The sequence below is a fragment of the Adelges cooleyi genome, unplaced genomic scaffold (assembly GCF_023614345.1).
Source record: "Adelges cooleyi isolate 19-005CV unplaced genomic scaffold, UGA_ACOO_1.1 ACOO_flye_CR_arks_rails_tigmint_CR_PRNA_21, whole genome shotgun sequence".
Classification (NCBI taxonomy): Eukaryota; Metazoa; Arthropoda; class Insecta; order Hemiptera; family Adelgidae; genus Adelges; species Adelges cooleyi.
Window position 1 is genome coordinate 12,846,988 of NW_026095871.1, and position 12,805 is coordinate 12,859,792.

Sequence of the window (12,805 nt, forward strand, 5' to 3'; positions counted from 1 at the left end):
TGTGTTGTAAAGTCTACAGTATAACAGTACTCGTTGATTACTGAAAAAAAACTTAAACACACATTATTGAAAATGGATTGTAAGGTTTTTATATATAGTTACATAATTTTTAAACGGATTTGCTGGCTAAAAGTAAATGTGTACAAATCAATTTTCGGTGTTAGGGGAATTGACTGGTATATTCATTTGTTAGTTTAATAACGATGAATGTGAATTTGTATTTTTAAAAATCAATAAATATAAGTATTATTTTATGAACAATTAACTTGATCAAGTGGTCTGCGGTAAATATGTAAGTGTATTCCGCATCAATACAATCAGCATAAGATAGACTTAACTGTCAGACTTTCTGGGCGGGTAATACCGTTTCAAAAAAGGTGTCTGGAACTGAAGACTTGTACCAAATCCAATTAGTATTACACTAGTAGGATTAGCAGTTTAATTAGTATTACTCACATGGATATACTTTTTCTAGATTTGAACATGCGAAGAAGCATAACCGTTTTGCCAGAACAGGAGAACGTGCTTCTGTAATAATAAGTATATAACGCGAAGTAACGGGTAACAACTAGCCAATATATGTAGTATTTTATTCGAAATATTAATTAGTTCAATTAAGTTAGGGGTCCGGAATTAACTCGGGTGGAACTTTATAGAAGAATGTGTTTCTTTTCAAGTATTTTACAAGCAAGTGCCGAATTAATTCCGTACCCTATACGTGTTCGATTCGGGATAAAACGGTACTATAAAAACTCATAAGCAAGAAACCACCCTTATTGATAATATTTGTACTTGTTCCATTCATCGTTCATATAAACAAGTAATAAATTGTTGCCTATTGATGTATTTCTTCGATACTGATAATCTCTGACGAACGGTTCGTCCGATGCGTTTCACTTGAAACAAAAAGCCCAAAAACATCTGAACGATAATTGATCCCCCTCTTCTCCTCCCAAGTCGAGCACCACGTGGATTAGGTCTGTGTACGATGATGCCACTTAATCGTTTTGGAAAATCGCCCAATTTCCACAACATACCTAACCATTTTGGCCAATTTAATTAAACGCAAATGTCAAATAAACACCCATGACAGACAGGAGTGACGCGTTTGGGTTTCTTTGAACATGTCAAGTGTATGGATTTTTTAAACTTTGCTTTATAATCTTACTTCCATACTTCATGCCAGCGTATAAGGGTTATAAGCCGAGAGGTCCCGGCATATGCCTTGTGCTGTTCGCGAATCGTGTGGTACACTCGTGCAGGAACCCGATTAAGCTGAACGTCGGGTATATGCACGGCCGGCGTCCGATTATAGAACCAAACTACGCTGGAATGCAGGCCCATGACTTAGGGATGAATATCCAGGCCGCGGTTGTAAAGTATTCCCTCGGCGGTAGGAAATGGGCCTGGAATGGAGTATGGAATAATATTCCGGTCAAACGAATTATTTGCTTTAGACACAAACCGCAACATTGGAATAACCAAAAAGAGGTTTAACAATACTTTTAACGTTTTTAAGGCCAAAAATGTTTTAAACGCGTTTCTAAATGGTTTTTTTAGTATAAACGCACAATTTGAAACATCATCATACATGGAGATACCACGTTAAAAAAAACGAGCCCGATACTCTACCTCACGGGTGGTTTGGAAAAGAGTATGAACGACACATGATATTTGATAAGTCTCAAAACCAATTTAAAAAAAAAATCATTTGAGGCGAGATGTAGCATATTATTTTTACCGGCCACAGTTATTGTTATTTCATTGAAATAAATGCTGTGCTATGAATTTATGAAGATCCTGTACAACCAAACCGCTTATGAGGGTCCATGGATAAGGTACGGCTCCAACTTCCTTAATATAAAAGTATAATTACAAAATATTTTAGGTTTTTTTTGTTTGATTCAATTTACCTATAGCATTTAAAGACTATCGCATATCTGGGTTTAGAATATCGTGAAAAAAATCAAACCAATTCACCTAAATGCTAAGTTGTTCCATTTTCTACAACTCAAATTTTAAACTTAACTGGTGAGAGTTACCTATGCCCGTAACGTTTTAAACAATTTATCTTAATTTTAGTTAGATTGAAGTATAAGTCAGTAACTTGTCACTTTGAAGCTATAGACGATACGATTAAACAGTTATATATTTACATACATAATTATTAACATAAAAAAAAGAGCACTTAGTGTTTTCGAAATGAATGTATGCCGTAAGAGGTATAAGAATTATTTAAATAGTTTCAAAAATACATCAATAACAGGAAGAATGAAAGATGTAGAAGAAAAAATAGTTAAAAAGGTATTACAGATATCAAGAATACCTAACTTAACTGATAGGTAGAGGTAAGCATTAGTGTGTGTGTGAAATTAGCAAATGGATAAATAAACAAGGTACCTAAATTAAAAGTCTTCCACCACACTAGGTACTAATAGATTTAAATTGTACACAACGTATATACTTTATTATTTTATGACTCAAATTTGTTTTTTTTTTTAAATTTCAAAACATACAATATATAATGATCTATACTCACAATGTTTAATAATGTTTTACTAGCCGATAATAATTGTATTTACAAAAAAAGTTGTCACATTTCGTTTAAGTTAAAAACTTAACCAATAATACATTTTTTTTTTTTTTAAACATTAATAGTACATCAAAGTGTTATACATCTACATTATAATAATAATAATGATGTGATTTAATATGATTCACTGTCGAGGTTATCATTTATAAATATTCCGCATTCTTAATAGAAATATATATATATATATATAATATTTATAAATCATAACATACTCGTAAGATGCACTAGGTGGCGAGTTGTGTGTAAAACCTAATCTAAATCTTTGTGGTTTGAACGCGGGAGAGCTAACGCCAGGATACCGCTAACTAAAACATAATAACACAACGTAATCAGCTTTGCAAAGTAAAACAATTGAAAAGTTCGCTGGCAGTGTGCTTACTTATTAGCGACGAACTGAAAATTATAATGAGTAGTATGCAGTGTGTATCGATCAGAAGTCCAAACATGATGTTCGCCATCAAAGACCCGAAACGGCCAAACGTAGCAGACGCGGCTGCGGCCATAATTCTGTCAACGAATCATAAATACATGTTATCGTGTATTTTTTTTTCTTCCAAAGTGACTTCATCTTAGCGTTCTTACCTCATGTTTGTGGGGAACAACTCCACCATTATGCACATCAGTACGCTAATTCCCAGACTGGTAAACGCTTCGAACAAGCACGACAGTATGAGATTTTGCATGGCGTTCTTGACGAAATAAAGCATGGCCGCTGCGACGCCGGATATGAAAAGACTTATGACTGCAAATGAAATACAACGATTGAATTGGAATGCGTGTACTAGTGTTTCAACTTTAGATTTTGACAAAATATCATCGGGTACCTATCCAATAATTTAGAAGGAAAGGCTCCACGAATATTACTACCTGTTACCTCATCAGTAGCAATAAGTACTAACAAACGTACTCGGCAAATGAAGTTTCGAAGGAAAAATCACTACGGTTAGGTTAGTTTTTCTAAAGTTGTCGAACACCCCGTACAGTCCCCGATGGTATTTCCTGCTGAATCTATTCAACCGAAACTCGGTGCACTGTTTCGCTATAAAATTATGCTGTCTCCCGGCCCTTCGACCTTTAGTACCGCGCAGTAGTTTGAACTTTCTGACGAGGCACTCGAACGTTATAAATGTCACGGTATAACTTACCTAAAAAAAACTTGGCGCCCAATCTGTGCACGCACAACGGCATCCACAGCGACGTGGGTATGCACGCTATTCCGACCCACAACGTATGCGTGTAAACCGTCTGTCCCACGCCCGACCCGCACAAGTCATCCATGCTAAGAGCCCCGTTGTGTTCGATGTACACCGATGAAACCTGACACACGGATACGTCTTTGCCGGGTTGTTCGTGCTCGAACTGCTCGAATCTATTGAACAACTCTGGAAACCATAGCATCATAGTGTAGTATCTGCAAACACACGTCGAACACACATTATCCACCAATACGGCTTTTGTAATCAGCCTAATAGTCTGAATACAGACAAATTCCAAATAACGTTCTTAGCAGTGGATATGATATGTATCGATCAAAATTAATACCAGTAGGTTCTACTTGGATGACACCCAGCATTGTATAATCAATGTTGTAACCCGCCTATTTCATAATGTTCTTTACTTGTCGTCACACACAGTATCTCGACAAGTCAGGGGTTTCAAAAACACTGCAATGGTTAACCGTTTGCTGAAGCAATTTCGAAAGAAATCATGTTAGCAGTACGTCTTGTGTCGACCAACTTATCAAACCACGATAACATTTAAACGCAATGATCGACCGAGGGTCAAGATGATAAAGTAGACGGATATACTGGTGTAATAGCTTACGTGGAAGACAGTCCCAGCTGTATGAGACACGTAAGTACGGTATTTTTGAGATGGGGTGGCTTAAACATTTCCTTGGTCTGGTACCATATCTCTTTCAGTAGATTCCTCAGGTCTTTGGGCGTTTTGACGGTTTTCATGCTTCTCAGCGACCGTTTCGACTGTATGCTGACCACACTGCACCGGACTTCGTTCTCGATCAAACTTCTCACCTAAAAGTACAACGGCAATCGCTGATTAGTAGAAACCATTCATTCGCTCGCATTCACAAAATCTTATATTAGGCTTTAATATGCTAGTATTATACAAGGATCGAGTGGACTAATGCTGAAACTGTATGTTTTGTTTAGCAGGAATGTTAGTAGTAAAATTGTACAGCTTTGGCGGTAAGTAATTGTTTCGTACGGGATACGTATCGCCGGGTTCGCCAGTGTTTTCCGTGTAAATCCGTTTCAGACACTTGAGAGCTTCTTCGTATTCGCCGCACTCTAACAAGAATTTCGGACTTTCCGGAAACCGGGTCAGCCACAAGGCCAACAAGATGCTGGGCAATGAACATAACGTGAGAAATCCGTTCCACGATGAATACTTGAAAATACTGTAAGTGTACTGCAGCGGTATTGGAATGATACCCCATGCTATCACTGCAAAGACAGAAAGGCAAAAAAAAAAAAAGATGACAATCACACTCGCATAGTTTAAATAATTAGCCGTTAGGAAATTTAGACGGTACATGGTAACGCTACAGCGCCGAGTGTCCAAAACATTTCCAGCCACGACAACACTTTTTCTCTGTATATTTTCGGTTGGAATTCACCCAAGTACGAAAACAGGATTCCCAAGTAACCCGATACGCTGAAAATTGAATATAAATTACAAAATGTTAGTTATACTGTTTATAAATAAAAACTAGAGTAATTTTGCGGAATTATTCTGTTTACATTAACTTAAAACGGCTCGCTTCGTTATTTTTGCGCACCGCGTCATTTTTCTACTTACATTTTAATACTACAATCCCTGGTCAATAACATTTATATACGCTTACTTATTGTATCTTTTATTTTTAAATTTTCATCCTACGTTTTACTTTTTCCAACTCGTACTACCATTTTCGAGTCACCGTATCTACCTATTTATTCTCACTACTAGTATGTTTTAAAGTTTTGCGTTAATTGATGTTGTTTTAATTATTCGAATCGACTTACCCGAAACCGCTGAAGAAACGGCATAACAAAAACGGCCAAAAGAACGTGAGGAAGCTGGAAATCAAACTAAAAATGCCGTCTAGAAGTAATGCAGCAATCAGAGCTTTTTTTCTTCCGTGCATGTCGGCCAGACATCCCCAAAAATACGCACCCAAAAGCATGCCTAAAAACAAAAATTCTAATAAATATTTTCTGCTATATTGGTTTGTGCCGAGTTACCGTGCTATTTACCAAACAAAGGTACGGCATTCAACAGCCCTTTGTCGGACGAACTCAGGTTGAAATCGCATTGTGCAGACGGTAACACGAATGATACAACAGTTATGGATATGGCACAGTTGGTGTAGATGAGGCCGCTAAGTGCCAACAAATAATAATGGAATTTGCCAAATTCTAAAAAAAAAATCAATCGTTCATGTTATTTAATAACTCGATAATTTATTCATCTCTTTTTTTTTTTCCCGACTCCCAAGTACGTTACGTACCTGCGCACGTAATGGCATGCTCGAAAATTGAACCATTGTCTAAGAAGTCCAAACCTATAAACAATATCAACATGAATAACGCATTACACAGTTGACAGTCCACACACTCATTGATTCACACTCATTCCACAAATCAATTGAGCACAATTAATTTTAAATCGATATTTAAACACAACGATCATATTTATAAAACAGTTTAGTTAAATCGACTATCTCGACTAATTGAAGTGTCAGGGCATATATAATTGCCGCTACGTGCGTTTGCTTAACGAGAAATAATGGTTTTTTAAGTTATTCAGTCTGCACGGCTTTACTTATATAACGTGCAAAATTAATCCGTTTTTTTTATGTTTACTAGTTTTTCAATTAGGCGAACTTCTCTCTACATGAATTGTTTAAGTAAATAATTTTATTAAGCTAAAAAAAAATAGTCTAGACGTTGACATGGGCGTTATAGTAAAAAAAAAAAAAAATACAATAATTAAAACGAATCCTCATTATCGCACAAATTAAGATTTTACAAACATGTTTCCTGTACCGAATTCATTAATAAATAGTGGTTATAACTAATCGTTAAATACTATTAACTGGAAATTTCCAGATATTTACAAATTCCAAAGCCTTATAAATACTATCCTTAGATAACATAGCATCAGTTAGGTAACTTTTAGCGCCTGGATGTAATAATAAATACAAGTTTTATTATACGTTACAATTTTGTGTGCCTGAAAAATTGGGCACGACTTAAATGTTTCTAACAGCAAAATATAATATGATTTAATATAATATAATATGATCTACAAAATATTGGCGTTGAATTATATTATATTATTGCAACCATTCGACAATTATTAAGAAGGATAAGATAAAACCATTATAATAATATATTAAACAAATTCTAAGTTTGCTGTCTAGAATGCCACAACACCTATATTGTTTACCAAACCGAATGGTTAAAAAAAATAATTTTTAACAGAACTCATTAACTTTGGAAATTAGCTATTGTCGAACTTAACAAACACTTATGAAAATTAATAACTGTGAGGTTAAAATATAAAATATCTTTACTAATATAGGTCAAAACTTAGATAACACATTGAACCTTTTATACATATTATATGGTATTATTATCAAATTTAGTTTGCATCGGTTGACAATAAGTGGTTATTATAATACAGCTATTCACTTCCAATTAATAAATAATGATCATAAAACTATGGCAAATCTTTACAGCGTATTACTAATGTTTTTTTCTAGTGGTTTCCTAAACTTATCACAATATATTGTTTTATAATATTTTCACATACGTATACATATATGAATTGTCACATTTTAAGTATGGGACCATCGATAAGACGTGTTGTTCAGTTGTAATTGAGATTAAAAGGTGTACAAATTACTTTATCTGAACAATAAAAATAGTATAAAAAATTAGATTGTTATATAAAATTAAAAAAAAAAAACATATTAAACGGTTTAGAAGTTTTAGCAAAAGTTCAATGTAATTTAATGTTAAATGTAGGTAACTAACTAACGAATCACGGCTAAAGTTTAACAACTTTCAGGTGATTTTGGAAAACCAAACCAAACAGACGAGAGTTTATTATATATTTTCTGTTTAAGTATAGCAAATGTTAATTATTTTCTTGGAAATATGGCTTGTATAGGATCTATCAGATATTTCAAAAAACTTATAGGAGTCGGACTTTAAGAAAAAAAAAATAGGTTATAGCCAACTCTGATTTAAAAAAAAACATAATATTTAGAGTTGAACTAGGTTGGGGTGAGATGGTATGGTAGTTGTTCTGAAATTCGAATTTGCCCAACCTAAAATAATTTATTGATGAGAATAATAATATGGAATGAGGAAATCGCGACCACGTACATATTATTATTATGTCCATACGTTATGTTTAATGTATTATTACCCATCACGTTACTGGTGTTTGGTGCGATTTCAATACGAGTTTCTGCATAGATACACTGAACTCAGGACAACCGTCGACGGTCAAACCTAACCGAAATTTTCGCACAAGACGGCACACGACGAAACGAATCGCAATAAATTATATAACATAAAACAAATATATAAAAAAAAAATGAGCGAAAGAAGAATTACATGAAAAAAAAAAAGAGCTCGAAATGATTAAAAAAAAAAACTAATGACATTAACGCCTTTACCAAGTATATATTAGTTTCTCTAACGACAATAAAATCAACGATCCGGCCCCGACGATTACTGCACTAGTGCACTTATTGATTACCGCGTGTGTTGTGCGACAATCGGTTACCTCCGACAAGACTAATAGACCCATCTAATGGTTCAGAGCACAGCAGATAACGACAGCGAAAACCCGCCTATAAACTTATAATTATATACATATATAAGTGTGTGTGTGTGTACACAAAATAATAATACACGGTATACCGCAAACGATTTACCACACTTCACTGTGTATACCGTTTAGCACACCTACATACGTGGGGGAGGGGGATGGAGACTTGAAAAGAATATGCTATGGCCGGTTGCTACTATGTAATACGATTATAATCCAACGATCGTTCATAGATTATAATAATAATAATAATATTATTATTATTATCATCTATTGGATCATTACTATAATAGTCGGTTTACAAATAGTAAGGCTTGACCGTCTAAATAGTATGTTTAACTATCTTGTACCGATATCGACCATGTGTGCCTACTGCGATCGACAATATTATTAGCTTTCAGGCAAGTCTTGTAGATTTCCATAATGAATGATATATTTTATTAATCCTAAATTGTGATTCATAATAACAGTAAAATATAGTAATAATTTAACATTCGGTAAATTAAAAATCACTGTTTTTCACGTACAATTTTACTTGAAAAAATAATTTTTTTTAATTGTTATACACTATACTTATTCAAATTAATGGATACCAATTTTTCAAATATATTTTTTAATCAACAGTAAGGATTTTAATTGATCGAATTTTACCTTTTTCATAAACAACTGAGTTACTGAACTCTTTTTATAAATAAAATTACTAAAAATATCACAAATATCATAAACAGTGAAGTCAACAGGACCATTATCGGGTATGGTGAAATTATTATTACATAATTTTGATTTGTTAATTTTGACAAATTCAGAATATTTTTTTACACCAAATATCGTACTCCTAGATAACTTAGGTACACATTATGGTGTACACCAAATATCAAATGCACAAATTACAAATAACAGACCAAAAAAAAAAAACACTCGAGTTAATTTTATTGTTGTGAAGCTCGACTTTATATTAGATATTATTACATATCTATACACTATATTGTATAATAAATAAACATACGGTAAAAGTCGGCGAAGGATTAACCAATGGGCCAGATAATAATACAATTATAATATTATAATATACTACAAGAGTATTATTAAACATGTATTATTTTGTTTTTAATCGCGTTATCTCGTAGTGCAAACAGTATAAGCGAGCACTTAAGTGTAAAATAAGTTGACACAATGGATTAAGGCCGTATAAATGACGTATTCCCAGTTTACACACTATATGTAAGTCGATTTTATTTATATTTTATTTTTTTGCACAAACACAATACGGCTAACCGTGTGTCATACATAATATAATACTAGGTATTATCCATTATCGATTTGTAGTGTAATGGATAGCTATAAAAAACACACACAACTTGAATACTAACTTGAAACTCTCTCTCTCTCTCTCTCTCTCTCTAAAATGCCTAGCGTAGGGACATTTGCTTCTTTTAGAAAAGTTCTTATATACGTCCCGGAAGACTCGGATAAAAAAAAATTCAAAATAGCCGTTAATAATGAGTTATGAATTTTGTGCGACGGTAAGAGTCAAACGCCTCTGAAATACAAATAAAACACGTTAACGTTACTATTTGAATGGTTTTCAAAATTAGTTAGAAGACTCATATTATGTGTAATTATAAACACGTCCAATTACCTATAAAATTGAAAATCAAGCCTATAGATTTACTTTATACAAAGCCATATATACATAGAAAAAAATATTATGTATATATAAATAAAGTATATGTATAATTTATATACTTCATGTTTTTCATGACACAAATACATTATTACTTAAATTGTTTTAAATTAGGTTTTATACAATTGTTTGGTAAAAGTATGAATTTAAGTTGTAACAAGTTGTTCATTATTCTTTAGCAAAGGCGATTTACTTTTTTTAATATTTATTTTTTTAAATAACATATTTGAGACTTGAGAGACATTTTTGTATTTAAAAGAATTAAAATAAATGTATTAGGCAATATTTAGAATAGTGTGAAATTGTATATTTGTTAATTAATAATTGTTCATGACTGCATTACTGTTGTTAGAAAAATGATTAAGGTTTTCCAGGTCAATTTATTAATGCTATTTGGGTTTCTATTATGTAAGGTTATGTTAGGTTAAAAAGGGAAAGAAATGAACTTCTAGTCTTAAAAAATGTACCTTATGATTTTAATCTGAAAAACACATGTAAAATTAATATTTTCTAAGCTCCGTATCCTAGCTTACGTTTTGTTTAAATTAGTATTTTATGTAGAAACAGTACAATTTCTAAACAACATTCTTGAAACTATTATGTTTATTATATAATAATATAACAGTTAAAGAACAAAAGTATGTATCTATTTTTTTATAATATTTGTTTTGCCTTGTATGATATTTTGTCAGTCTAATTGGTTGTACAAATTAAAGTTATATTGTTATACTATTGTGTATAACATCGTATTGTGTAACTGCACGGCAGTCGATGGAAGAGCATTTGCGCAAATCGCTGACCGACGTCACGTTGTCCATCAGTGAGGCCGCCGAAGCCCAAAAGGCATCGTTGGACCAGTTGACCGAAGGCTATGAAAAACTTAGACACAAGTATTGGACCGTGAGCAATGCGTTTGACGAGAGCAAGGCCTACGTTAGTTCGGCCAAAGAACAGCTGGAGGAACTAACGGAGACGCGCGAAGCACTCGAGATGCAGTCGGAGAAGTGCGAGCAAGAAAACGCGCGTGCCGCGAAACGGCGCGACCGCCTGAACGAAACGTTGCGCGAGACGCACAAAAGCGTGGCGGCACTGAAGAAACGCAACGAAGAGTGTACAGCGTTAGTGCAGACAAAAGCGGCCGATTTGGACGCCGCAAAGACGGAGTTGAATGACAAGACCGAACTGGTTGAAGCACAAATCGCAGACATCGCCGAGTTGAGACGGCAAAACGAACGTCTCCGGCAGAAGACGTCCGAGTTGAATGAACGCGAGTCGGACGTCGAGCGAATAGCCGACCGTTTGATGGACGAGTTGTCCTCCGAACAAAAGCGGCAGCTGACGGACAGGTACGAAGTGTGGAAGGCCGTACTCGAAACCAACCGTGGCCGAATCGAGCGACTTACGATCGACGGGAAACGCAGTCGAGCGGCGGTCGACGCACTATGCCTGGACATGCGACGCCTGGAAGCGCGACGGACCAATCTACTTCGGGACTTCAACAGCGGTAACGAACAAATGGATCGGCTGAACGACGCGAACCGCCGACTCGAAGACCAAGTCAACGAGTTACGCGACGGCATTGGGCTCGCGTCGAGAAAACTAGCCGAGCACCGAGCGGACGCCGAGTTGGAAGCGAAAGCGTTGGAAGCAGAAAAACGGTCACTGCGACTCGAGTCAGAGTTCGTGGACAGGACGGCCGAACAGCTGGAAAAGAGTTTGGCCGATTTGCGACGGTCGTACTTTTCGACTGGAATGGAAACGGCTTACCGCAATCGATCGACAGAAAACTTTATATCCGAACCGAATCGTTTTGCCACCGGCGACCGCGAGATTATTATTTATTTCGAATGAACTAATCAAAAGAGATGACATATTGATATTATTATTATTATTTATAATTGGCATTTATTTTAGATTAAACAAATGAAGATAAGCGGTCTTTCGCGGGAAATGTCATTATGATAAGTGAAGAAAGTTGTTATTACATATATCTAACTTCTGAAGTAGCCAATAGTTGCAGAACAAAAACCAGAAGCCTCAGCCTTAGTAAACTAACGCCTTAAAAAATATGAAAGCCGTTAACGTCGTATAATATGAATTGCACGCAGATAGTATTCGAGCAATGCGGCCAGAAAATAATTATTATCCAGACAATGAGCCGAGTATATTTTTTTGTTATTATGTTAAAAAAGTATACAATTACTATGCAGTATTACTATTTACTATGCAATGCGAAGCATAGCAATAAAATAAGTGTCCAATAATATTAACATTACATTTTTCCGTGCAAGTGGTCGGCACGTTGATACTCATAATTATATTGTAATTTACAATGATTTTAATGTGTATTGTTTTAAACGATAATGATTTCTGTTTTTTGGAAATTCAATGATAGTTATTCAAAATAGATTTTCTAATTGTTTTGTATTCATTAGGCCAAAGAAAAATATATTTCGGTCAACTTCCAATTTATTTTTAAAATGTCTTAGCCGGTAGTTTAAAATCTTTTAGACAATTAACTGACTAATTATGTACTATCAATGAACTAATTTATTTATTTTTGCTATTAGGTGGACGGTCAAAATAATTAACCAAATAATTAGTCAATATTCGGTATACATAGTATGATAATAATTATCGAAAAATTATTGTTTACAAATACTAGTAGCAGTGTGATGAGT

At 34.4% G+C, this 12,805-nt stretch overlaps 2 protein-coding genes across 2 annotated transcripts; one reads left to right on the forward strand and one right to left on the reverse strand.

Moving 5' to 3' along the window:
* Positions 1 to 2,555: 2,555 nt before the first annotated feature.
* Positions 2,556 to 8,415, reverse strand: LOC126834796 (synaptic vesicle glycoprotein 2B-like). The gene is made up of 12 exons (XM_050566971.1): positions 8,286 to 8,415; positions 8,033 to 8,118; positions 6,105 to 6,158; positions 5,851 to 6,012; positions 5,620 to 5,782; positions 5,148 to 5,269; positions 4,820 to 5,058; positions 4,418 to 4,626; positions 3,739 to 4,004; positions 3,176 to 3,335; positions 2,973 to 3,100; positions 2,556 to 2,898 (listed from the first exon to the last, which is right to left on the reverse strand). Exons 2-12 carry the CDS (start codon positions 8,034 to 8,036, stop codon positions 2,843 to 2,845), a joined length of 1,563 nt encoding a protein of 520 aa, XP_050422928.1. The 5' UTR covers positions 8,037 to 8,118; positions 8,286 to 8,415; the 3' UTR covers positions 2,556 to 2,842.
* Positions 8,416 to 10,895: 2,480 nt separating this feature from the next.
* On the forward strand, positions 10,896 to 11,975 carry LOC126834986 (leucine-rich repeat and coiled-coil domain-containing protein 1-like). Its single transcript, XM_050567249.1, has one exon. The coding sequence runs from the start codon at positions 10,896 to 10,898 to the stop codon at positions 11,973 to 11,975; it is 1,080 nt and encodes a 359-aa protein (XP_050423206.1).
* Positions 11,976 to 12,805: the final 830 nt, after the last annotated feature.